This window comes from Citrus clementina, unplaced genomic scaffold, assembly GCF_000493195.1.
Source record: "Citrus clementina cultivar Clemenules unplaced genomic scaffold, Citrus_clementina_v1.0 scaffold_6, whole genome shotgun sequence".
In the NCBI taxonomy this organism is placed as follows: Eukaryota; Viridiplantae; Streptophyta; class Magnoliopsida; order Sapindales; family Rutaceae; genus Citrus; species Citrus x clementina.
The window spans coordinates 17,939,082-17,964,032 of NW_006262139.1; the positions used below are offsets into that span (position 1 = coordinate 17,939,082).

At 36.2% G+C, this 24,951-nt stretch overlaps 5 protein-coding genes across 5 annotated transcripts; 2 read left to right on the plus strand and 3 right to left on the minus strand.

Moving 5' to 3' along the window:
* Positions 1-4,502: 4,502 nt before the first annotated feature.
* On the minus strand, positions 4,503-5,619 carry LOC18038286 (calcium-binding allergen Bet v 3). Its single transcript, XM_006429594.2, has one exon. The coding sequence runs from the start codon at positions 5,313-5,315 to the stop codon at positions 4,692-4,694; it is 624 nt and encodes a 207-aa protein (XP_006429657.1). The 5' UTR covers positions 5,316-5,619; the 3' UTR covers positions 4,503-4,691.
* Positions 5,620-6,560: 941 nt separating this feature from the next.
* Positions 6,561-8,159, plus strand: LOC18038287 (unknown protein 1). Its single transcript, XM_006429595.2, has 2 exons — positions 6,561-6,746; positions 7,187-8,159. Exon 2 carries the CDS (start codon positions 7,219-7,221, stop codon positions 7,921-7,923), a length of 705 nt encoding a protein of 234 aa, XP_006429658.1. The 5' UTR covers positions 6,561-6,746; positions 7,187-7,218; the 3' UTR covers positions 7,924-8,159.
* A 911-nt stretch (positions 8,160-9,070) lies between these two features.
* LOC18039041 lies at positions 9,071-9,688 on the minus strand. Its single transcript, XM_006429596.2, has one exon. It carries the CDS (start codon positions 9,686-9,688, stop codon positions 9,071-9,073), a length of 618 nt encoding a protein of 205 aa, XP_006429659.2.
* Positions 9,689-10,748: 1,060 nt separating this feature from the next.
* On the minus strand, positions 10,749-11,728 carry LOC18039042. The gene has a single exon (XM_006429597.2). The coding sequence runs from the start codon at positions 11,593-11,595 to the stop codon at positions 10,951-10,953; it is 645 nt and encodes a 214-aa protein (XP_006429660.1). The 5' UTR covers positions 11,596-11,728; the 3' UTR covers positions 10,749-10,950.
* A 4,324-nt stretch (positions 11,729-16,052) lies between these two features.
* On the plus strand, positions 16,053-24,042 carry LOC18039043 (mediator of RNA polymerase II transcription subunit 33A). The gene is made up of 11 exons (XM_006429598.2): positions 16,053-16,826; positions 16,918-17,241; positions 18,095-18,411; positions 18,572-18,663; positions 18,749-19,133; positions 19,289-19,499; positions 19,606-19,720; positions 19,838-19,999; positions 21,546-22,212; positions 22,435-22,641; positions 22,871-24,042. The coding sequence occupies exons 1-11, from the start codon at positions 16,411-16,413 to the stop codon at positions 23,959-23,961; spliced, it is 3,987 nt and encodes a 1,328-aa protein (XP_006429661.1). The 5' UTR covers positions 16,053-16,410; the 3' UTR covers positions 23,962-24,042.
* The last annotated feature ends 909 nt before the right edge of the window (positions 24,043-24,951 follow it).

Sequence of the window (24,951 nt, forward strand, 5' to 3'; positions counted from 1 at the left end):
CTTCGCTCTCCGGTTTTCTTGAAGAATTTTCTGAACCTCCTTGCTAGTATGGCTAGTTCTTCATCATCCGGTTCACTCTCCTCATCACTCTCATATTTTGAAGCTTTGAGAGCAATGCTTTTCTTCTTCTCCTCATGTCCTTTTTCTGCAGCTAAATCCTCTTCATACGAAATAAGAGAACCAATTAAATCATCAAGAGGTAAAGTATTTAAATCTTTGGCCTCTTCAATAGCGGTTCTTTTAGGTCTCCATTCTTTTGGAAGTGACCTAATGATTTTCTTAACTTTCTCACTATTTGAGAAGGTTTTCCCTAAGGCACCTAGGGTGTTCACTATGTCCGTGAATCTAGTGTACATAGAATACACATTTTCATTTTGATCCATTTGGAACAACTCATATTGGCGAGTGTATCTACTGATTTTAGACTCTTTCACTTGATTTGTCCCTTCATAGACAACTTCAAGTTTGTGCCATATCTCTTGTGCACTTTCACAACTAGATACTCTATGGAATTCTTTCTTATCAAGGGCACAAAACAAAGCATTCATAGCCTTGGAGTTTAGAGACATCTTTCTCTTTTCTAACTCACTCCATTGACTCGATGGTTTAGGAATATCATCTCCTATTTCATCTTTGAACATAGGCATGAATGGACCATCACAAACAACTTCCCAAATTTCATAATCTAAGGCTTGCAAATAGATTCTCATTCTAGTTTTCCAATAAGCATAATCATTACCATCAAAAAATAGTGGTCTAGTTGTGGATTGCCCTTCTCTAAAGGTTGAGTCATTTAGGGTTGCCATGGATCTTTTACTCTAGACGATTAAGTCTTAACAAGAGAACAAGGCTCTGATACCAATTGAAATACAAGTATGCAACCCAAGAGGGGGGGGTGAATTGGGATTCTAAAAAATTGTTCAATTTATTAAAGAAAATCTTAATGCAATTATAAATCAAATTCAAAGTAATAACAATTAAGATGATCACAATTTAAAAAGATAAGGGAAGAGGGATTCGAACACCGAGATTTTTACGTGGTTCGGCCAACCTCGCCTACGTCCACGCCTCCAAGCTTTCCGGGCTTGAGGATTCCACTAAGCAAGCCTCCAAGGCTTCAAATGCTTACACTTGACTTCCAAGGTGTCAATGGACCTTTACAACAAGAGATTATCCCCAATCTCTTAACCCAAGTGTATCCCAACACTTACAATTACTCAAAGTAAAAGATTACAAATTGTTTTTCTCTCACACAATATTTAAGATTACAAATCAATGCCCAATTTGTGAATAGATGAAGAGAGAATGTGTTTTAAGCGCTATGAAGATTGTATTCTCAAATATTTGCTCAATGGTCGTGTTGTGATCAATCTTTGTTTGAATTTGAATGAGCTTATTTATAGATGCAGCTGAAAACTAGCCGTTATTGACTTTCTGCACACTGTCGGATCACCGTTAGCTAGATGTCGGATCGCCGTTTGACTGGTCAATATGACCGTTGGGCTGATTTTTCAAATTGTCGGATCGCCGTTATCTAGATGTCGGATCGCCGTTTAGGTCCAGAGGCTACTGGTTGATATCGGCGAGCCGTTTATCACACATGTCGGTTCGCCGTTAATGTCCAGAGACTACCCTTCAGTTCTGGTTGATATCGGCGAGCCGTTTTATCAACATATCGGATCGCCGTTTAGGTCCAGAGGCTACTGGTTGATATCGGCGAGCCGTTTATCACAAATGTCGGTGTGCCATTTTCGTCCAGAGGCTAATCTCCATTTCTGCTTGAAATCGGCGAGCCGTTTACTACAGATGTCGGATCGCCGTTTTCCACAAAAACTGCTGCAGTGAACTATTTTGCAAGATGACTGTTTTGTCTCCAAATCTTTATAAAAATACTTTATGAAACTTGTCAAAATAGATGAAAATTATGTTGAGCTTTTAAAACAATTAATCAATCTTAATCATGTTTGTTATCATCAAAATCAATAAGGAATAATTTATGTCAACACTTTTGTGTTATCAACTGTTGCTCGAACCACTGGAGTTGGAATCACCTTCCTTTCTCTTACTAGACCTGCGTTCACCAAAAACAGATCAGAGACGCCGGTGGTTTTGCCGGCGTAAACCCTCCGATGCCTAAGTTAGCACAAGGTGTTTACGGGAAAACAGTACAATTTGGATTCAAGAAGTTTGTTCGAAATTTGTAAGAAAATGGCCTGGTTGCAATTTGGCAGCGTTTTCCCCTCTTTTCCTTTTCCCTTTCTTCATCCATTTCTTCTTCTTTTATAGCCATTGTCCCACGTTTTCGTTTACCTTTCATCCCTCCTTTTTTGGGTAGTGGCGGCCCCTCATGGGACTCTAACTGCTACATTATGGGCAAACGCAAGGCCCCGCGTTTCCCGTAACGGTTCTGGGAAAAGCGCAACTACCGTGATTCTGTGGGATCGTGTTCCCGCTTTTTTGGGAGATGGGTGTTGGCTCGGCATATAACCCTGGTCGGTGTATTTCTCCGGTTGGCACTCGTCTCTGGTCGGCTCGTGTTTGTCCCCGCATTCTGTTCGTACCACTTGGCTGAGGTGATCCAGGCCGGTGCTGAAATAGTAGCATAGCCGACCTGGTGCTTTTATTTACTTAACAGTAGTTACATCTGATCCATTTCAGCTAATTAACTGCTCATATAAATAAGATTGAATTCATTTTTTCGCTTAATGGATTGACTTTGTAAATATCTTTAACAATTTAGTAGAATTAATAAGTAGGGAGAAATAATTTTTTTATTAAAAAAATTATATTCAATTCATTGACATTACCAATCAAGAGCCCATAATTATGAGCTCAATCGATACAATTATAGCATGAAAAATGATATGCATTCAGCCGTTGTTGGACCTCGCTAAGGTCAGTTTTCGAAAGGAGACGTTGATCTTGATTGCCTACTCGTACTACATTATATATTTAATATTTTCTTACTTTATAGTGTCTATTTTGAGGGTTTAGGGACTGTTTTTTTTCCCATTCTCTTAAATGTTTTTATTTTATTTTATTTTAATAATAATTTCCCTTGGTTTCTAGGTTTATTCTAAAAACAATTCCACTAAGGGTGCGTTTGGGATTGAAGTTGGGTATTGTAACTTAAAAGTTACAACACTAAAATGTTTAGTAAACAGCAACTGTTGTATTTTAAAAGTTGTTTTGACATGATTTTTCACTTATATAATATAAAATTTATTATATATTTAATAATTTTATCAAAATTATTATTTAAAATTTATAGTTACTACATATTATTAACTTTTGTTTCATAATTACATTTTTTTTCCACAACATCTTTAGTTTTAAAGGTACAACATCTTAATCCCAAATAGAACCCAAGACAAATTTTTTAGGTAACTTTAAAATTAATTCAAACTTTTAAGGGCTATTAAAAATATTTCTAACTGTTAATTTGGTTGCTCTTTGTGGTAGGGTTGGGATTGGTGGGGGTGCATGTCATTGCTCTTGGAGCATATATAACTCATGCATTTGTTGAGCATGCCTTGAAAATCTACGTCATGATAATTGGGTGGAAATGGGTGGAAGGGTTTGTAGGTCTCGTGGCAGGGGAGATATAATAAATTTCTTTCAATGTGTTCGTTAACTTCGAAATTTGCAGACACGTAAGGGTCTCATAGACGTTGTTAATAGGCTTTAATTTTCGGTTTACTAAAGAGAGCAGAAATAAGCCTGTTAAATTCTAGACTTTGAAAAATAAACAAGTTGGAACTTACAATGGGAAATTGTCAAAACTCAAAAATTAAGTTAAACTCCGGGTCGTCCGCAAGGGCGTGGTCGAGTTGATGACAGCATTAAATTTGTAGGGATAATAAGAGAAAAAAATAAATATTTATTTAAATTTTATCCATTTTCTTACTTTAAAAAAAATAAAAGAAAATGAATAATGCTAAGTATAGAGAAGCACGAGAAAAACGAGAGAATTTTGTCTTCTCTTTCTACCCACTCACTCTCTCTCTCTCTCTCAACTTTTTTTTACTTTATTTCTCTCGTCGTTCTCTTCACCAAGCATTTTCCAAAGAAAAGTTAAAGGCTGCGTCCTCATCTATCATCAGCTAGTGGAAACTCTTTCAGGCATATATCAACTTTCGATGATTTATTGTACTGGGGACTCTCTTTAAGACTTTAAACAAAGAAAAGAATCAATCGCTTTTCGATTTGGCTGGTTTAACTTCTTGTTCACATGTTTCTTCTTTGGTGGGCGAAACCGTTCTTTTTGGAAAAAAGCCAATACCAATTTAATTCTATATATCATTATTATTTCATGACTTGCACATGTGCCAATCACGCATAAAAAAACATGAAAAAAGCAATATTGAGGTGGATTCTCTTGGTTCATTAATTGAATTGATAATAGTATTTCAGTGAAATTGTTTATGGACGTACAGTATAAGCTTTTCAAACTCTGAGTGCTATTGAATTTTTTTTTTAAAAAAAAAAACTCTCGAGTGCAATTGTAAATTTGAGTTGTAACGTTACTTCGATTCTATTTACCCAGAGATGATATCGATGATAAAATTAACTAGCCAAGAACAAGAAATTAAACAAGGAACCAAAAAAAAAAAAAAAGACACAAACGTACACATACATTCATGAAACGACGATGGCATTAAAAGTTGAAAATTTGAAAGATAAAAGATAGATCAAGAACTTCGAACAAGAACGCTCTGCATCATGTTCTTGAATTCGAAGAAGTCAACGCGGCCATCATGGTTGCGGTCAACGGAGCCAATCATCTGCTGAACTCTGGCAATTTCATTGCCTTCGGTCAAGCCTAGCTTCCCCAAAACCACTTGCAACTCGTGTGCAGAAATGAATCCGTCTCCGTCCTCATCAAACACCTTAAACGCCTCCGACAAGTCGGCCTCCTCCTGCGACAGTACCTTCTTGTTCCCCTCGTCAGCATCAGTTGTCGTGGTTGATGTCAGATCATTTAATGGAAAAAAAGTTTCATCTAAAGATTCATGCAAGGATACAAAATCTTCAAAGTCAAGGCCGTCATTGCCGGGTTTGACGTGGGAGGCGATGGTGGATTCTAGCTCCGAGAGGTCGGTTTCGAGTCCGAGAAGGTTGAGTGCCTGGTGAAGCTCCTTGACGGTGATCATCCCGTCGCCGTTTTTGTCAAACATGTCGAATACGCGGCGGAGACGGAGTGTGTTGAGGCTGGGGCAACGTAATCGGAAGGAGCTGGAAGATGATGGCCTCCTGCTCCAGCGGCGCTTTTCTGTAGGAGTTGCCCCGGGGCCTGCTGCTGCAGCTACTTCCATTGTGTTTTTAAACGAAGGACGTAGTTGCAGGCAGTTGATGATCCCCGAGAGACAGAAGAAGAAGAAGAATGAACGAGCTTTTTGGGAGTATGGGGAAGAAGAAGGGTTAACAGGTTTACACAAATATGGAAAAAATTTCAAGTTTCATTGACTATAATATGTGGGATGATACGCGTTCGGCGGCGTTAAGGCTGTATATTGGGGGATTTGGGCAATTGCAGTCCATGTGGGATGTCACTTGTGACCATTTCTTTTTTCTTCCAATTGTTGGGCTTCGTTCCACTCGTTCTCCTTTGAATTTTGCCCTTAGCAGTAGGTATTTATTAGGTGAATGGACCAACCCGTTAAATTTTTATGCAGAATTGTCTAAATTTAGGCTCCATCAATTTATTATTATTATTATTTTAAAAAGTTAGTTGTGAATAATAGTGTTTACGAAAAAAAAAAAACTTTATTAATACATAATCATTCATAGGTACAAGTGTTTTTGTTTTTTGTTTTTAAATACAGATACGCCGTTAATCCGTACAGCTTAATAAAATTATTTTTTAATACATTATAAAATTATGTTGTTTAATAATATTAAAATTTGACTCTATTAAGCCGTACAAGTTAAAAGAATGCTGGCATAAAAAAAAATTAAAGAAACCCACACTAAAAAAAACTAATAAAATACAAAATCTGAAGATATTATATATTGTAAATCACAATTACTTTTTATCGCAATTGCAATGGATAAATGCCGCCGGTTGGCTGCTTAGAAGTATTATTTTTCAAAATATTCTTTTCTTAACTACTAAAAGTGTGGATAATAGAAATAGGTTGATTTTTTTAAATTAACCCTATTTCTATTACATTTTCTAAAATTTCCCTTTTTAAAAGAAATAGAAATACCCCAAAAAGAAAACGCATAGCGCAAGCGTCTTCGAATATATATATTTTAAAGGGGTCTTAGAATATTTGATTGAAGGTCCGTAGTCCATACGCGCTAATTAATAAGAAAATGGAAAAAGAAAATGCGCGTTGAGAAAGAAAAATGAAAAAGAAAATGGAGAGTGCAGAAAGTTGGAAATTAGAACGTGTGCCATCTGTCTATTGGCTAACGTTAGTGATGCCACGTTCTGAAGTTCAATTCCGGATCCACGTGGGATTCAGTCAACAAATGTGGACGCGTGACCGACAATGGGCCCAAGTTGTCCAAGTGGAAATGGTGAGATCCGAATCATCTCTATCGGGAATCGGATCTTGGGGCGCGAGGGCAGCGTATAGGGCGCAAGCAAAGCTAAAGACAGAGAGAGTAAATGAAATTCACATTCACTCCACTTTTAACACTTTCAGTTCCCGAAAAGAAGGGAAAAAAATCGAAGTGCTAACTCACCAGTTGTGTTTTCTTTTGCCGCGGCTGCTGGCTTTCTTCAACCTCCTTCTCAGGTAACTTATTCTTCAATCTCTATTCCTCTTTGCATTTTCTTCTTTTGTATTTCGTCCGTTTTATCTAAAATTGAAACTGTTTGGCTCCCTCTGTTTCCTGGATCTACGGTTAGATGCTTCATTTTGTAATAAAAATACCATTTTTTTATTAGGCTTCTTTGATTGTAGGTTCCTTTAAGAGCCTCGTGCATCATTATTCTGGTTAATGTTTTTGGCCCAACGCATTTGTAATTATATGTTTCTCGATTTTGGTTTTGTTTCGGATTTTTTGTTTTTGGTTCTGTTGTCTTTTAATTCTAGAATAGTTGATATTTCAATGTGAATGGTGTTTAAGTTCAATTAGAAACGAGTTTTGAATTTGGGTGCTGTTAGTTAGGGTTTTATTCTTGTTCCCCCAAAAGTTCGATTTTGGGATGTTAATTTGTTCCCATTTTCGACAGCTATTTCGCCTGCTGTTTTAATTATTTGTGTTATGGACTCTGGAGCTTGTGCGGATCAATCAAATCAGTGCCAAGGTTTGTCTCGAAATTTTTCTGAGAAATTGGATGAAGTTAGAAATAAGGAGGCTGCTGTTGATTCATCCACTATGGCTGGTGAGGCAGCTCCTCAGGGACCAATAACTCCTGTTCTGAAGAGAGAGGTAGTTGATGTTCCCTTTGATTGTGATTCACCACTCACTGAGGCCACCAAAGTTTCTTTGTTTGTGGTGGAAACTATTACGAAAGAGGACCAAGTTGCTTCTGTCAATGATGGCAGTCCTCGAACACCCAAGGATGTTGTTTTCGACCCTTTTGCACCCGGGCCTGATCACTTGGCGATGGCTCCTCTTTGTAAGAAATATGTTTGCCAAATGAAAACTAGTGCTGCACGTCGCCTGAATTTTGATTCTTCTCTCAAGTTAATGGAAGATAGTACTGATGTAGATGATATGGAATCAATTTCGGATGAGGAGATGTTTGAATCTGTGTATAATAATCTTTTGGAAGCCATTGTTTCAAAGCAGGCTGAGGATCTCCTCACTGAAATTTCAAACGTTGAATGGGATCCTGATTCTTGCAAGACACCTCCAACAACTCAACTGAGTGGAATTGCTGAAACCTGCCCTGGTGCTCCAATGAAGCCCTCAGCAAAATCAAGGAAGATTGATTTGGATTTATGCAGGAAGCTTGAGTTCTGATGGTGTTGAGGTTTGATGCAGATAGTATGACATAGCACCCATAGCTAATTTTTGCACTAGTGCATCATGTTGTAGTTTTGAAGCCCTAACTTTTGTTCCTCTAAGTCATTACTGTGTGGCACTGAGAGAATTTATTTTAGGGGAATCTGACCTAGATTAAAGTGTATTATTAGCATTGTATAGTATTGTTGACATTAATCTTATTTGGAAGTTGGCAAGTGTCCCTTTCGTTTCAACGATTGTAACAAGTATTACTTCCTTGATTCTTTTGTATCATGTATTGTTTGCACTGTGGCTTCTGTCTTATCTGTTTGCAGAAGTCTGCAAGATGCATTAGTATGATTGGAGTACCAAACTTATATAGAATGTAATTTTATCTATTAAATGGTGGATTCTCCATTTGTGCAATGCAATCTGTCCAAGAGTTTGCAATGTCAAATCCGCTTTTGTCTGGGTCTGAAATTGTTATGGATTAATTCTGCATTGGCAAAACTTAATGTGGAAACTTCCATAGTGGCTCGTATTGTATGTAGGAAAGCCTAGATCAAGATTTTGGGTAGTGACAGGGTCTGCTGATTTTCTTTCAAAAAGCTAATGGCGATATCATGAAGGGAGCAAGCAGTATGCTCTTGATTCACGTCTGAGGCATTGTGTAGAATAGAAATTTCCCAGATGATGACAGAGGCAATGGCTATTTGGTTGAACGGTGGGTGGGGAGTAGATTGGTGAGTTAGCTGTTGTATAATTGTGTAAGCATATTCAAGAAGGCAGTTACTTAACTGATTTGTTCTTGTATTATTATTATTATTATAATATACTTTTCACAGGTCTGATATACCAGACTAGTAAAAGATTTGCGCTTGTTCTCAGGCCATAATTTGCAAATGGACGCGCCATTTTGGGCAGAACCACAGATTCAATCTAATGATGAATAAGAGTATTTTCTTCCTGTAAACAAGATAAGAATGGGAATAACGAATATCGTAACTAAGCGTTTTTATACATCTACTCTCTTCTCTTCTAATAAACTCTTATACATCAAACTTTATATAAAAGATAACTGAGTTTCACGCCAGCATCTAAGCAAGAATATTAAACCGACAAACTTGCATCTGAAGCAACGGGAAGAGTCTCCGATGCCTGCAAATCAAAACCTAGCCTTGTTCTTACACTTTTGACTCTGAATCTTGAAGGCAAGAACAGAAAAGGTGAACTGGCACTCAGAAGTAGCAACTATGTGCTTTTTAAAAATCCCCAGCAAGTTGACCCTGCCCGGAATCCTCGTATGCGTCTCCATTACTAGTTCCCCATCCAACACATCTCTGATCAAAGCACTTAGATTGGATGCCACCTCATCCACCTGAAGTGTCAGCCGGCTGGGCAGAACAGCAGAGCCCCTAGCCGGTATCAGTCCCGGATCAATATCAACATCCCCAACCTGTTTACCTTGGTACAGAAGCAAACTCTTGCCAGAGCCATGCTTGAAGCTGGCACGGTTCCGGTTCTTAACAAGAATCTGAAGATCAAGTGTGAGGTTGAGTTGAATATCAACGGCTGGGAAAGTCACACGCGGAGCGAACCCATCAATCTTTGCTGATTGAAGCTCAGTTATAGGCTGTTTCGTTTTGAAAACAGTCAATGCCAGGATCAAGATTATGATGAAAAACGCCAACAGCAACAGTATAGCTACCCCAGTTGCAATAAGGCAACACCGGCGTCTCCTTCGGCGGAGGAGCAAGACTTGCTCCTCATCATGTTCTGTCATTGCTTTTCGGATGATCATTTGAGAGAATTGTAAGGGAGTTTGTTTCGTCTGAGTCTTTTAGATAAGATGAGAGTTGGAGTTAACAGGTGGGAGTGGAGCATAGAAAAAGCAAAATTGATTTATGTGGTGTGGTGAGGTGAGGTGGTAGGGAGTTGAATGCGTTAAATGCAATCAACCGTCCACATGATCTTACCACAAACGACGCTTTCCTGCATCTTATGGCTTTAATTAGCCAGCTAATTTTTCGCTCAAATAAGGATTTGTTTCCCGTTGTACAGTAACTATAATGATATGTGATCAATTAGTAATTCAATCGTAGATTTTTTTAAATGAAATTTGTATCAAGAGGAATAAAGTGGTTACTACTTGCAAAAGGGAAAGTACTTTGGAATTTGGACTTGCATATAACTCCAAATCGGACAAAACAAATCAACCCAAATTATACGATTTATAGTGACCAAATTATCGAGTAATCGAATAGATTTGTCACCTTATTGGAGTCGTCTTATTATAAAGACCGTAGCATTTATAATTACAAGTCTAGAAAAGTATTTTTTTGGAAGGTGGAAATAGGGCTTGGTTGTATCTTTGTTGACAAATGTGGGCGATAAAGAAAGATACAGTTGAGTTCAATAAGAGAAAAAGAAAATGAGGAGCATGGAGACACAAGGAGTCCAATGCCATCTACATGCGCCATAAATTGACTTTGTTGGTGTGAACATTACTCTGCTTCTGCCCCAAAATATCTTGATAAAACTGTAAACCTAACCCACGCGGCCGCGCCTTAACGATTGCAAATGCATATCACTCAGAAACCGGAGATTCCACGGAACACACACAGCTCATGATGAAGCGACAAATTGGGTAAATACCCATATATATATATTTTTTGGAATAATGTGTTGTTACTTAATTGACCGGAGCTGCTGCACTAGAAAATTTGTCAAACTTCTAATTCCAGCCGGCTCTAAGTACTAACCCATTAATGAATCTTTGCCAACCAACAACCATACCCGTTGGAAAACAAATCAATTTCGCACACAGCCCATTAATAACAAAATTGAAAATAGTCAAGGGTTCATTTCAATTTCCTATCCCAAAAACGTAGAAAAAAGGAAAAGCACATAACAAAAATTTTAGTGATTAATTACATACAGAACCGTGTAATTTCCTATTATAATCATCATCAGACAAACTACTATTACAAACATAAGGCAACAACAGACAAATAACATCGAGATCCATACAGCAGTAAAAATGAATTAAATTTTGGCCTTAGTCTTGCAATCCTGATCGCTGACCGTTCTGTTACCAAGAAACACAGTAAAATGGCAAGTAGAGGTGGCAGAGACCGAAATCTTGATACCCACAATATTAACTTTCCCAGAAACCTTGGCCATAGTACTCATCGGCATCGAACCGGCCGTAGCATCAGAAAACAACTGGGGATTCGAGAGAAACCGATTGGCCAAAATGGTCACTGTCATATTCAACGCAGTCGTTTTATCCGCCGATATCTTGGCTACCGGAATCGGTACTACACCCACGGTGTCACCCCTGTACATGATATCAGCGTTGCCCTTCTTCAACTTCATGCTGACCTTATTGGGGTTTTTAATGCCCACGTTCACGTCTAAGGTGATGTTGAGATTGACTCTCATTCTCGCCGAGTCTAAAGCGATCGAAACGTCTTGGACGGTGATTGAATTTATTGTCGTCTTGGGATCCTTGGCTTTGAACACCGTTAACGCTAGGATCACGATGAGTAATACTATCGCGACTATGCTTACTAAAATACCGATACAGATGTTTCTTTTCCGATGGCTTCGTCCACTCTTCGGAGGCTTTGGTTTATCTGCTTGACCGGCGGCGGCGGAGGGGGCAATCGGAGCTTCTTCGGGGTCCATTGTTTTCTCTTCCTCCGCCAACTGCTGCAACTTTCTTTGATTCTTTCTGTGTGTTTCTCTTTATGGAGAAATTGGGTTTCCAAAACGATGGGTAATATTGTCGATATTATATAGTTGTTTTTCGCTAATATTTTATTTATGATTACTGAGTCACGTTGAAATTATTTCAAAGTATTTTATTACTCATAGTCATTTGTTGACCAAAGAGTTTGGGGTACTGTTAAGCGTCTATTCTATTCACTATTATTGTTACTTTTACTACCACTTACTTTTTTTTTAATTAAATTATTTATCTATCATCAATATTCAAAATAAAAACCTACTTCTAAATATTAAAAAAAATATATGCAGACTAAATTTACGAGATATTTTGTTTAAAAAAATAAAAATCTCTATACATGAGATTAGGTTTAAAGTGTTCTATTAAGATTATTTTCTTATCTGAACACTCCTTATCTTGTACAGATTTTGTGTCATCTATCTTTTAGTGTTAGTGTATGATTATGATTTAGGTTTTTTTTTTAATTTATTAACCACCAATCACATTAATAGAATTTACTTAAAATAATATCAGATCAGGAGATGATCATGATCCCTTAGCTCTACAGCCAAGGCCGTAGCAAGATAAGCAATTAATTAGTAATTAATACGAATTAATTAACGGAATAAATTTATAATTAAGCATCCACCGGGCTTCAGATGCGCCTGAAGTAATGGAATGCATTATCTCTAAAACAGCAGTGATTTGTTGGCATGAGAGGGAGGACGGCCCCGGAGCTTGCGTGCGAGTTCTTGAAAGGAAATAATGATAAATATCTTTTTCACTCGATTTTATACTTAAAAGCGTCCAGATTCTATTGGATAAAAGAGAATCGATTATTGATCTAATTCGTAATGCTGAAATAATTTATATAATTATAGATATTTATATTCCCTTTCGTAGTTGGCGGGTCTTCATCGAATTCTTGAGTGATTTGATTCAGCATTGGCAGACTAAGGGAACTGTCGCGTTCAAACGTAAATATGGAAATTAAACCAAAGTTAATTAAATAAGTGTGTTTGAGAAATAAACGAGTACCTGAGAAGAAACAACACGGCCTTTACGCTTTCCATTTAGAATCTTCTTTGAGTGACAATGCAACAGAGGGCAAGACTGGCATTCAGTCAATGAATGAAAATAAAATAATTTCTCGCAAAAACAGTCACAAATTTTGAAAAGAGAGGAACCACGCGGTGTACATTTGTCTATAATAATTTGCAAATTATTTATATAAAAAAATAAAAATCCGCAAATTTGAAAAGATAGCAACCACGGAGTTTGAATGATAGAATTATTAAAGATATAAAAGAATTTAAAAAAAATTAATGAAATCTTAGAAAATTATATATAGTTGCTCTTTTAACTCAAAATTATAAAAGTTAAAAGTTATTTGCATAAAAATTAAGAAAAAAAATTTAAATGAGTTGATAGGATTTCTTTATTTTTATTTTTAACTTTAAAAATTTTAAAAGATAAGGATAGGTAGGTTAAACTCTAACTAATTTGTTAGCCTTCATCATTTTATGTCCTTCATGATTTGAAAACTACTCAGTCAAGTCTTTATAGACTATCTAACCATAAATATCTTTTAATAAAAATTGTTATAGATTAAATGAAGGAATGTAAAATTATTTTTGATTTTTGAGTAATTATAGAATCTTAAAAGTTTTATTCTAAATAATGTGGCATATGAGGTATTATTTAATGACTCGTCGAGAATTATTTATAAAATTTAAGTGAATTAATTATAATTATCTGATCATTCAAAATAATAAACGATGCCTCATTTAAAATGAATTTTTGAGATAAATATTTACTACGCTTAATTTTAAAATGAAAATTTTAAGTTATAATATATGTGCATAAACAAACTCATTTTCCTTTCATTTAGAGCAGATTGTTTTGACTTTGTCAAGGACATTATTAAGCATTAAATGAGAAATCCATTCTCACGGATATAGAGGGCACATACATCCGCCCACGGCCCACCCTCATTAAAATTTGGAAAGTCTTTTGGGAAGTCAAAACTCTGTGGGCTTAAAACCCAAACTCTCAACGTAGTTAGGTGACGTGGCATGTGGGCTACCACTCAAGGCCCGGTGGCCTACACTCATTTATACTAAATTCAGCCCCCCGCTTTAAAGGGGAAAAACATGAAAATAAAGAAATTATTTTCTTTTGAAAGTTAAAAAATCATTAATTCATTATAATTTATAAAGGTCAAAGAATGGTTGCCCTCGCCTGACCTTCTAGAACCCGGGGACCGGGTTTGCCGCCGAGTCTTGGCCCAGCGGGATAAATCTTCTGTCTCTTACGTTGTTTTGTTTAATTGTTTTGTTTTTGTTTTTTCACCAACACACACGTGATTTTTTGAAATTTCATCGCATCACGCGTCGAAATTTGAAAGATGCTGATGCAGGGCAAGAAAATGATGAAATTCTATTTAGATATTATAGTTGCATTTGTTTGCTTATTTAAAGATTTATTATAAGTTATATCTTATTTGAGTTGTATTCTTAATTTAAGTATGAGTCTTATTAAAATTAAGTTTTCTAATTAAATTAAGATAAATTGTAGTCAATATAATAAAAGTGTATTTTTAGCTTTTAAAAGTAAATCTTGATTATTTGTTATTGATTTATTTTTTAAAATAAACTTTATATTTGAATTTAATAACATTTTTATTTTTCGAAACTTTATATAAATTTTTGAATTTAGTTAATTATCAGCACTTTGTGGAACTAATAAGTCTTAACCCCCTAAATTTAGTGGTTTTTTTTCAAATCAATGTGATTTACACCATTCATTTATTTCAGTATTCTCTATAATCAATGGAATATTTGAATATTAAACTAACTTATAGGCTTAAAATATTTTTTTGAATCAACGTGAATTTAAATCGTTCGCTTATTCTAGTATTTTTTAAAATCAACGAAATTTTATAACATTAAACTTTCACTGCATTAGATATGATCTCGTTTTCCACCAAAATCAAGGGACAATTGTATTTTGTTTGAGTTGTGTTAGATTTTTTTAATTGAGTATAGGTTAATTTTAATTATTTTTCATGAAATGACAATCTTAACAATATCTCTGAATCATTATGAGTGTCAACTTATTTTTATTTTTCTTAAAAAAAATATCATAAACGTGCCTCTATTTTTCTCTTATCCTTTGAAAAAAAAATGGGGATAAATTGAAATAATCTAAAATTAATCCATCAGAGTAATATAAGTATCATTCAACATGTAATGACATGATTTAGACACTGTTTGATATTGAGGTTGACCAATTGTTATAGCACTAAAGTATTTAGTAAATACTAATTATTTTTATTTAAAAATTAATTTGATTTGATCTACTACTTTTATGACGAAAAATCTATAATATTTTTTTGACAAAATTATATTTATCATTCACTATCAACTTTTCTTTAATAATTATAATTTTTTCTCCGCAAAGTATCTTAAAAGCTATATGGCCTTACTTGCTCGTTTAGAATTTATTAAACTCAATTAATATGAACATCACTCATTAACATGCTTAACACCATTTATATTTTTGAACAATAGACCATACGTATTTTTATGAAAATAGACATGAGTTTGCTGGGTTTAGATGTATTTTTTGTTAAATTATAAATGTATCCTCAATTTTTATAAAAGAAAGTTTAAAAAGTCTAAAATGTCATTCTGATTGACATGTTTAACATGTTTCGATGACACAATACTTTGTTTAATAATCACGTCGTATAAATAGATTGAAAAGTCCAAGTCAAAGAATTGAAACTTGAATTCAATACCATTATTAAGAGGTAACACAAATACAGTTTGTTTAATTTTATTTATTTTTTGTTTTGACCAGGTATCTTGGGGAGGACCCCAACTGTAAAAGGCACCTTTAAGCCCGTACCACAATTTAGACTAGAAATCACCGCTCGAACCGAGAGGCACAGGTTCTCCCATCAAAGACGACTTCCATGCGACTCGAACTGGAGAGCAAATCCAGTCAAGCCACTTAAGGGGACTCTATTGCCAGTGGAACCAACACTTTATTAGTCAGTTTGTTTAATAATTGTGTCAGTTTTTTACCAACTCGAACCAATTTTTTTAAGATACATTTTATATTACTCCCTCATAATTTGATTATATTGAAATTATTTCTTTATTTAATAATCACGTCATATAAATAATTTTTCTTTAGTTTTATTTTAAAAGGTTTCTTTATTTTTTTAAAAAATTTCATTTATCTCCTATATTTATTAAGAATAAAAAATTATTTTTAAAAATATTTAAAAATAATCAATGTAATCTAAAATTAACCTTTTTTTTATTTTAAACAAATTCGCTAGTCGTGTACAAAATTGTCGTCGTCATCAGGAGGACAGACGTAAGAAGTAAGAACCATCAATGGATGGTTATTTATTATTTTTATTTTTGCAACAAGGACTTCGATGAACTTTTTGCATTTTAAGTCAAAGTGTACGTATTTTTTATTACTTTTGTATGAAGAATTTCACGTAGGCAAACAATAGATCGATACGGTAAAGGTAAACCATTAGGAAAATAATTACAATAATAACGATAATAAATTAGGAGTTAGAGCGAAGACGAAAATGGAAGTGGCAAGTGGCAACGGAAGTCGCAGGAAGCAGTATATCCGTTCACATGAGAAATAGTTAGGTGCGCGGCGCAAGCAATAAAAGCAGCGATTGCTAATTGCGAGTCTGTGAATTATTAATCAAATAAAAAAGAAATCAAAGTGACAGACACTGCATGGCAAATCAATCGAAAGAAATGATGGAGGAAGAGTCGTGCTTGTTGAGCGCCGCTGCGTTCGAAGAGAGGGTTATAGAGACAGCGAAGCGATGCCAGCAGCGCCACGACAGCCCCGTGATGTGGGCAGTAGAGATGACCAGATGCTTAAAATCGGGCTCAGGCTCCGTCGTTGAATTAGGAGAAGTGTTGGTTTCTTATCTCTGCTTCCAAAACAATCACCCTTCCCTTTGGAAGTTTCTAGATTACGCTTTAACGTCCAATCTCTTGTCGCCCATTCATATTCTCTCGCTTCTCACTTCACGTGTAATTCCTCACCGTCGATCTCAGCCTCAGGCCTTTCGGCTTTATCTCGAACTCCTCTCTCGTTACGCTCTTAATTTTCACGCCGTTGCCTCCGAGGACTGTAATGTCAAGTGAGTTGATTTTTTTATCTTCTCTTTTTTTTTTTAATTTTAATTTGAAGTTTTGCTTGCGGACTAGTGTTTGATGAAATGACAATTGCAGGATAATAGAATCTGTTGACGCTTGTCTTCAGCTTTCTCGGACTTACAATGTGCGTGTTGTGGAGTTTGGGCATGCGTTAGTTTTGTCCTTTTTCGATCTTGTTGTTCGTTTGATTGATAGCTTGTTCGAGGATATGGGACTGCAAGTGGGGTCTTTAGATCAACAGAGTATGGAAATTGACTCTATTGGGAATTTTAGTGTGGGAAATAACGAACATTTTGAGCAGATTAGGAGAAAGAATTCTCTTTTGGTCATTGAGGTGTTGAATAAACTGATGGATAGCAGTAAGGCTATGGTTCTAATTCGCCTCATTCACTTCAACATGTATGTGCAGCACACCATTATCTTCCTTTAACTTGCCTTTAGTTTTGCCGCTCTTGAGTATGTTTTCAGAATTGAATCATGAAATTGGGTCGTCATGTTATAGCCTTAAATAATGTAGTAGGTATCTGTGCCAGGCATCAATCAATTTTATGATTATGTTTCTTTGCTTCTCAATTATGCACTTTGCATTCTATTGGTAAATAACGTAAAGAGACCTGACAGTGTGCTTTATTCAAGTTCCTCAATCAATGCTACCTCTGGTTTTTAAATCATCAATTTTGGTAGTCTTGGAATCCCTTAATCATTTATATATTTAATTTATCCCCTTGGCGAGCAGTCTGCAACGGAGCTGAAATTTGAGTTCTAGAACAGTAGAAGAGATATGTATAGTTTTCTGTTGTTGTATATGATCAATCCATACTTGGCTCAAGTGGGCATGTGAAGACATTTATCATTTTTTTGCCAACTTTTATATGATCAATCCATACTTGCTGTAATTCCATGATACATAGCATGTGCTTTGTTCCTAGATTTGTTTGAAAAAAGGTTGATCTTTCTGCTGCAGTTCTTAGGAGCTTTTTTTTAAAAAATAATTCTTATGGGAAATCTATCATGAAGTGTTTGTTGATCATTGTAGTAGTTAGATTGACTTGTTTTTTTTTTTTTGAAAAAAGGGAAAACTTCTTGTGATGGTGTTGTAACTTCAATTGCCTATTATTACTGGCAATTCCCTTGGCGTTGGTACCTTGTTCTCAACTTATCTTTCCCAGAAGTATTGGATACATAAATCTGCTGGCTTCCACAAATGTGATCTGTATTGTCTTCTCTTTCTTAGTTGCTTCTGTTTTTGTAGGCCTGAAAGTTTCAATGGACTTCTGCAGAGGCTACAGTTTCTGGAAGCCAACAAGTTGGAATCCTCAAAACTGAAAACGGTCAGCCAGCTTTTGGCTAGGTTGTGTGATAACGTCCGAAATGTTCCCAGTTATGACTATAAGTTAAATAAGCACAGGTTCATTGGAATGCTGATTGATACTAAATCTTTGAGGCCGATGCGTAGCTGTAATTCTGAATCCAGTTGGTCTTCTTGTTGGCTTAGCTTTGATATTTTTATGGAGAATTCAATGGATGGGAAACAACTTCCAGTCACATCAGCCATCATTGTGCTTACACGTAAATCCATATGAATAGAATATCTTATAGTCGTATTCTTTTTGCTATCCTGTCTTGTTTCTGCAGTATGCATATCTAGTTTTTTGCATTTTTCAGAAATGAGGTCTGATTTAAAGCTGCAGGAAATGATAATGTCATAATGTTGGTGTCATGACTGCAGGAATTATTACTACACTCCGAGTACTTAACCGGGCAAGCTGGCAAGAAACTTTTCTCGCGCTTTGGCTTTCCGCTCTTCGACTTGTGCAGAGAGTTGTGTCTAACCTAATAACTTTTCATTGTTGGACAAAAGTTATAATGTTGGTGACATTTGCTTATGCTTCTTGCTTCACTGCAGGAACGTGATCCTCCTGAAGGCCCTCTTCCACATCTTGAGGCCCGCCTTGGAATCCTTTTGTCGATTGTTCCCTTGGCAATTGCTAATGTTTTGGCTGAACAGGCCAACATTCAACTGTCTACACTCCAGGGGTCTAAGACGTCTGGGTCTATAGAGACTGGATGTGGACATGGAATGGAAGAGAAAAGTCTTGCTTCAAAGAAAGAGGGATTAGTTTCCTCTCTACAGGCACTTGGAAATTTTTCTGCACTCTTATGCCCTCCAGCATCAGTTGCTTGTGAAGCTAATAATGCTGCTGCAAAAGCAGCAAGCTTCATATCCGTTTCTAAGAATATGAAGGATGGTATATGCAGTGGCAGTCCTAGTGAAACATTACTAAATTCAGGTAATATAGAAATCAGAAGTGTGTGTTTCTAACTCTTACTATTCTTACATATTAGGATCAATACAAAATGTGTGGTATTTTTTATTTTCCTTTGCCCATGAAAAATGTCCTATGCTTGATGTAATAATATTCTAGCATTGATTTATTATCTTTAGGTGGCAACATGAGGCACCTCATTGTGGAAGCTTGCATTGCAAGAAATTTAATTGACACATCAGCATATTATTGGCCTGGTTATGTGTCCGCATCAGTTATCGCAGTAAATGAGTTTTCACCAGTTCAAAAATCTCCTTGGTCCATGTTTATGGAAGGAGCTCCGTTAAATGGTTCTTTAGTAAATTTGCTTTTTAGTACTCCTGCTTCAAGGTGCGACAAATATTTCCTGTTTAATTCCAGTATTAATTCCTTTAAATAAAATTCCAGTATTAGCAGATTTTTTGATTAGTTTTCCTTCATTTCTCCTGTATTTAAGTTTAGCGGAGATAGAGAAGTTATATCACATTGCATTAACTGGATCAGCAGAGGAGAGATCAGCAGCTGCAAAAATTCTTTGTGGTGCATCCCTTGCTCGTGGATGGAATATTCAGGTATCACATTTATGCAGCGATATTGACGATTTCAAGATAGTTGCCTCGAATCCTTTCTTGTGTGTGTTCTCATTTATTTAATTCTTTTTCTCACCTTTTCTTATGTTTCTTTTCCAGGAACATGTGGTGCGCTTTGTGGTCAAGCTTCTTTCTCCTCCTATTCCCCCTGGTTATACTGGTCCAAGGAGTCACTTGGTTGATCATATGCCCATGCTAACTGCTATCTTTTTTGGAGCATCCTCAGTTGATACTGTTCATATACTTTCTTTGCATGGCTTAGTAAGTGAAGTCAAGTATTGCATTGGTTTTGATGGACAATTCAATATGTCTTTGAATTTATATATGGTCAAATCAATTTCATATTTCATGCATCCTTATTCATCATCAGCAAACATTTTTCACTATCATTATCACGTAATCCTCAGGTTTGACATGTTTTGTTGCTTGTGTTAAAAATTTCAAATACAAGGAAGTGATTTGGTGTAAAGCTAAGTTGTGATTGTTTTTTCCCCTGTAACCATTAAAGCATACAGCACTCTTTTTTACTTAGTTTTACCCTGATTGGAGAGAATGCATGGTCACATTTTGATCTAATGATCTGTTTAATATTTTTATTATGTGTCTTTAACTGTAGATATTCAAGCTGGTTGATATGGTGTGCAAGAGGCAAGAGGCTTGAATATGTATTTATCCAAATTTATCAGTATATGAAATGAGATATGTAGAATGATTGGATTAGCAATAATACTATCACCTGACTCAAACACTTGAACTTATAGGTAATGGTCTGAGACTAATATAAAAGCTCTATCTTATTTTTTATGTTTGAATTGAAAATTTTGATCAAATTATCAAGTCATTGATTCTAACTAAAACTTATGTGTTGGGGCTGGGGGAACCAAAGAACACTTTTTTCAATAAACTATTACCTGATGCAATATCCCGTAGGAGCATAGTTAGTGAAAGACAGCGAGAAGAAGATGAACTAAATAACTTAAAATATTCTGCCTATTTTTCGTATTGCAGGCTGAAGTTGTATTCCAAATATTACATTTTCTAAGTTTGAAAAAGGAAGCTCTTCTAGTCTTCACAATCAGCCTTTCTATAATTTGATTAGGATTAATAGAATTTGCAGTCTTGATAACTGGTAAGCCTGCACAGTTGTGATCTCTCAATTGAGTCAAAATTTCCTTTTGGAGGTTGCCTATGTTTTCAGGTTCAGTTATATTGATGTGACTGATTACTTGGATCTTCTATTTATGCAGGATGCCAGGAATTCTGTAATTGAGAGTTTTATATCTGAAATCTAACATTTGTAGAATTTTTTTTTTTTTAATGGAATCATGAGCTGTGTTATGGATTTTTTATTGATTGTCATTGTTCCATTTATTATAGCTCAAAAGATCTTGTTAGGTGAAATATGCAATTTGCTGAATATGTTTAGGTTAATTAATGTGGGGGTTTATTCAAACATTTGAACTCCTAGTGTTGAATATCTACTTGATCCGGATCTATTGGATTTTATTTTATTTTTCCACCCATTGACCTTAGCTATGGTTTTTGCTTGACAATTATTTTCTCATCAAGCAACGATATAGCTAAAAACTATCTTGTACAAACTGACGTGGTATCACTTGAGTGATTGAATGAAGACATCACTTGAGCCACGTGATTTGTTTTTATTATTTTGTATTTCCATTCAACTTATTACATAATGCCACATCAGTTTGTCCAAAAATAGTTTGTAGCTTTAACATTACTCTTTTTCATCTGGTTGTTCCAGATTGAGGTCCATATACTTTCTGATAAATTGCTGCTCCTGCAGGTCCCCGATGTTGTGGCATCATTAATGCCACTTTGTGAGGTCTTTGGATCACTTGTACCTACATCAAGTAGCAAATCAAGTACAGGTGATGAGCCCTCGGTCTACATGGTCTTTTCTTGTGCATTTCTTTTTCTTGTTCGTCTATGGAAATTCTATAGATCACCTCATGAGCTGTGCCTGAGTGGCGGAACACTGGCGGGTGAACTTACTCTAGAGTATCTTTTGTTACTGCATAATAGTCACATCGCATCCCGTACTTCTGCTGCCCAGAGTGAAAGAAACAGTAACTTGGACCAGCTTGACACTGTGTCAGATGACCCTATATACATTGATCATTTTCCAAAACTACGTGCTTGGTACTGTCAAAACAAAACTTGCATTGCTTCAACGCTTTCTGGCCTTTGCAGTGGCAATCCTGTTCATCAAGTTGCTAATAAGATTTTGAGTATGATTTACTCGAAAATGACTAAAACTGGGGCATCGTCAAGTAATTCTTCAACACCACCTTCCGGCAGTGCATCTGAGTCCCCTGCATGTATTGGAGAAGATGCTTACCAGAGACCTATGCTCCCTGCATGGGAGGTGCTGGAAGCCATCCCGTTTGTTCTCGAGGCAATTTTAAGTGCTTGTGCCTATGGAAGGCTTTCATCTCGGGACTTGATAACAGGTTTAGTGGCTTAACTTGTTTATGAGGCTCTTCTTTTTCTGCCTTCTTTCTCTATTTTCATGCTACATCAATACTTTTCTTGTCCATATCCTGATGGTTTCTCATGTTATTTTTGGTCTGTTACTAGATAAATATGATATTACAGCTCAGGGAGTCGGGTGTAATTTTATGTATATTTCAACTGCTTTAGATTACTGGTTACAAGCTCTTCAATGCTTGCAGGCCTGAGGGAGCTTGTGGACTTTTTGCCTGCCTCAATTGCCACAATCATCAGTTATTTCTCTGCAGAAATTAGTCGTGGTATATGGAAAGCAGTCCCAATGAATGGAACAGATTGGCCTAGTCCAGCACCAATGCTTCCTTCAATTGAGTCTGAAATAAAAGAAATACTTGCTGCTGTAGGTGTTTCTGTTCCATGCTGTTCAGCTGGTATGTTTTGCAACTTTTCTGTGTATATGATGTATGTTATCCTCATAGGGAAGTTATACTGCCTCTTTACTTTGTTGGCTGCTGCTCTATAACTGGGCATAAAAAGGATCACTTTTATGTTTATTTTAATCAAAATTTAGCAAAGTAAAAGGTTACATTTCTATTATAGATTGTTCGGCTGCCTTTCTCTTGCTAAACAGCCAATGCTTTTGCACAAACCTTGTCGCAGGGACATCACCTTTAACTCTTCCACTTCCAGTTGCAGTTCTTGTCAGTTTAACCATTACTTTCAAACTCACTAAGAGCCTGGATTACATCCATGCTGTCATAGGGCCGGCCTTGGAGAACTGTGCTGCAGGCTGCTCTTGGCCTTGCATTCCAATAATTGGCTCTCTGTGGGCACAAAAGGTCCGTCGTTGGCATGACTTCATAGTTGTATCATGTTCTCGTTCTGTTTTCTGGAAAAACCAAGAAGCAGTTTCCCAGCTCCTGAGAAGTTGCTTCACTTCATTCCTTGGATCCCTTCATGTGTCTTCTCTGTTGACCAATCAAAGCAGTGTAAATAACTTGCTGGGAAGCGATGTTGCAGCTCGTGCTGTTTGTCCTTCTCTAGCACCTGGATATCTTTACCTTCGCTCTTGCAGAACAATACACAACGTCCAACATGTGAATGATGTAATTGTAGGGCTTGTAGCAGAGTTTGCTCGGGAAGCAGCTGCGAAATGGGCAAGCTCAGATTTACCCCGCTTGAAGTCTAGTCAAGCGTCACTGTCCCTTGCCACTTCCAAGGCAAGAGAGGTAGCTTCACTGGGAGCAAGCCTCTTGTGTGCCACTGCTGGATTGCAGGTGGTCCAAGAACTCTACCGGGAAACTATACCAACCTGGTTACTATCATCCAGGGATGAAAAACTTGGCAAGGTGAGTGCTGTGGCCCATATTATGGAAGGTTATGCAATGGCTTATATGTGGGTTCTATCTGGGGGATTGATATGGGGTTTTGAGGCCAAGATGCCATCATGGGCGGTCTCTAGGAGGAGATATCTCATTGGGACTCACTTCGAGTATTTGTCGAGGGCATTGGAGGGGAACATAAAACTTGGCTGTGATCCTGCTACTTGGAGAGCTTATGTTTCCTGTCTAGTTGGGCTAGTAGTAAGCTCTGCTCCAGCATGGATTCAAGAAGTGAAGCCTGAGACTCTGAGGAAATTGGCAAGTGGATTGAGAGGATGGCATGAATGCGAGCTGGCACTCTCTCTTCTTGAAAGAGGAGGTATTGGATCCATACCATCTGTAATGGAACTCTTACATGTAATTAATTGACTATCTCAATTTAACATGTGATTATATAAGTTGCAAATGAAATATATGTTGTCCTTATTGGAAACTAAGCTGTTTTTTTAATTGCTTTTATTACGTAGTGGTTATGTTGAACTATTAACCGGCTTAGGGGTTGTTTGGTTGTAGGATTAAAACAACTTCTATCATTTAGTTTCAATAATTCAGTCGTTTGAATGCATTTACTTGTATAAATTTACACTGAAAATTTGACAATCATGTGTTATAAAATTACCCATGCATGTATCAATTCATTTCTTCTCTATTCAATTATTTTTTTTCATTACGACTTCTACTCAGGCCATTGAGCTAGGATAAATCCATTCAAGCCATTGAACTACTTTTTTGTGTTATTTTTGATAATGACAAGTGATAATATAAAAGGACAAAATATGGGGAATGGTGCCAAAGGGCCACCATAGCTGTTGGACCCTTTAAAACAGAATTGGATATAAGAAATAGCTCGAGCATAATTAAATTAATATTTGAATTGTCTCAAAAAAAGAAAAGAAAAAACTTCACATGTAAATCAAAATATGACAACAGATGTAAATCAAAATATGAATTGAGAATCAAATTTTGTAATTTGCATTCTCAAATGTAATTTTTTTTTAAATAACAACGCAGAGACGCTTTCTACAATAAGCAAGCAAGTGTAAAAGGCAAAAGCTACCATATTTCCATATCGACGACGAACACTTATAAGATGAACAACATTTTTCCTTTGCATGCAAACCGACCGGTATGTTCAATTAATCAAGAGGAGAAAAAAAAAAGTTAGCTTAATTAATTACCTTTTATTTTCTCACGAACGAACGAACGAAGATAAGCATCTTCGTATATGTATATTTTTCATCTTCAAGGAAGATATGTTGACTCCACTTGTATAAAATCGACATCCAGATGCAGATTTGTAACCCTAAGAGCAATTTTTCCAACAGTGCTCATGGCATTCAGTAAGACGAAGAAGAAAGT

Bases quoted from the DNA above. Each gene is read 5' to 3' on its own strand.
- LOC18038286 (XM_006429594.2), bottom strand. From the start codon at position 5,315: ATGGAAGTAGCTGCAGCAGCAGGCCCCGGGGCAACTCCTACAGAAAAG.
- LOC18039043 (XM_006429598.2), top strand. From the start codon at position 16,411: ATGGCAAATCAATCGAAAGAAATGATGGAGGAAGAGTCGTGCTTGTTG. The intron at 18,664-18,748 runs GTTGTGTCTAAC...GCTTCACTGCAG, and splicing joins CTCTTCGACTTGTGCAGAGA to GAACGTGATCCTCCTGAAGG. The intron at 22,213-22,434 runs GTTTAGTGGCTT...CAATGCTTGCAG, and splicing joins ATCTCGGGACTTGATAACAG to GCCTGAGGGAGCTTGTGGAC.
- LOC18039042 (XM_006429597.2), bottom strand. From the start codon at position 11,595: ATGGACCCCGAAGAAGCTCCGATTGCCCCCTCCGCCGCCGCCGGTCAA.
- LOC18038287 (XM_006429595.2), top strand. From the start codon at position 7,219: ATGGACTCTGGAGCTTGTGCGGATCAATCAAATCAGTGCCAAGGTTTG.
- LOC18039041 (XM_006429596.2), bottom strand. From the start codon at position 9,688: ATGACAGAACATGATGAGGAGCAAGTCTTGCTCCTCCGCCGAAGGAGA.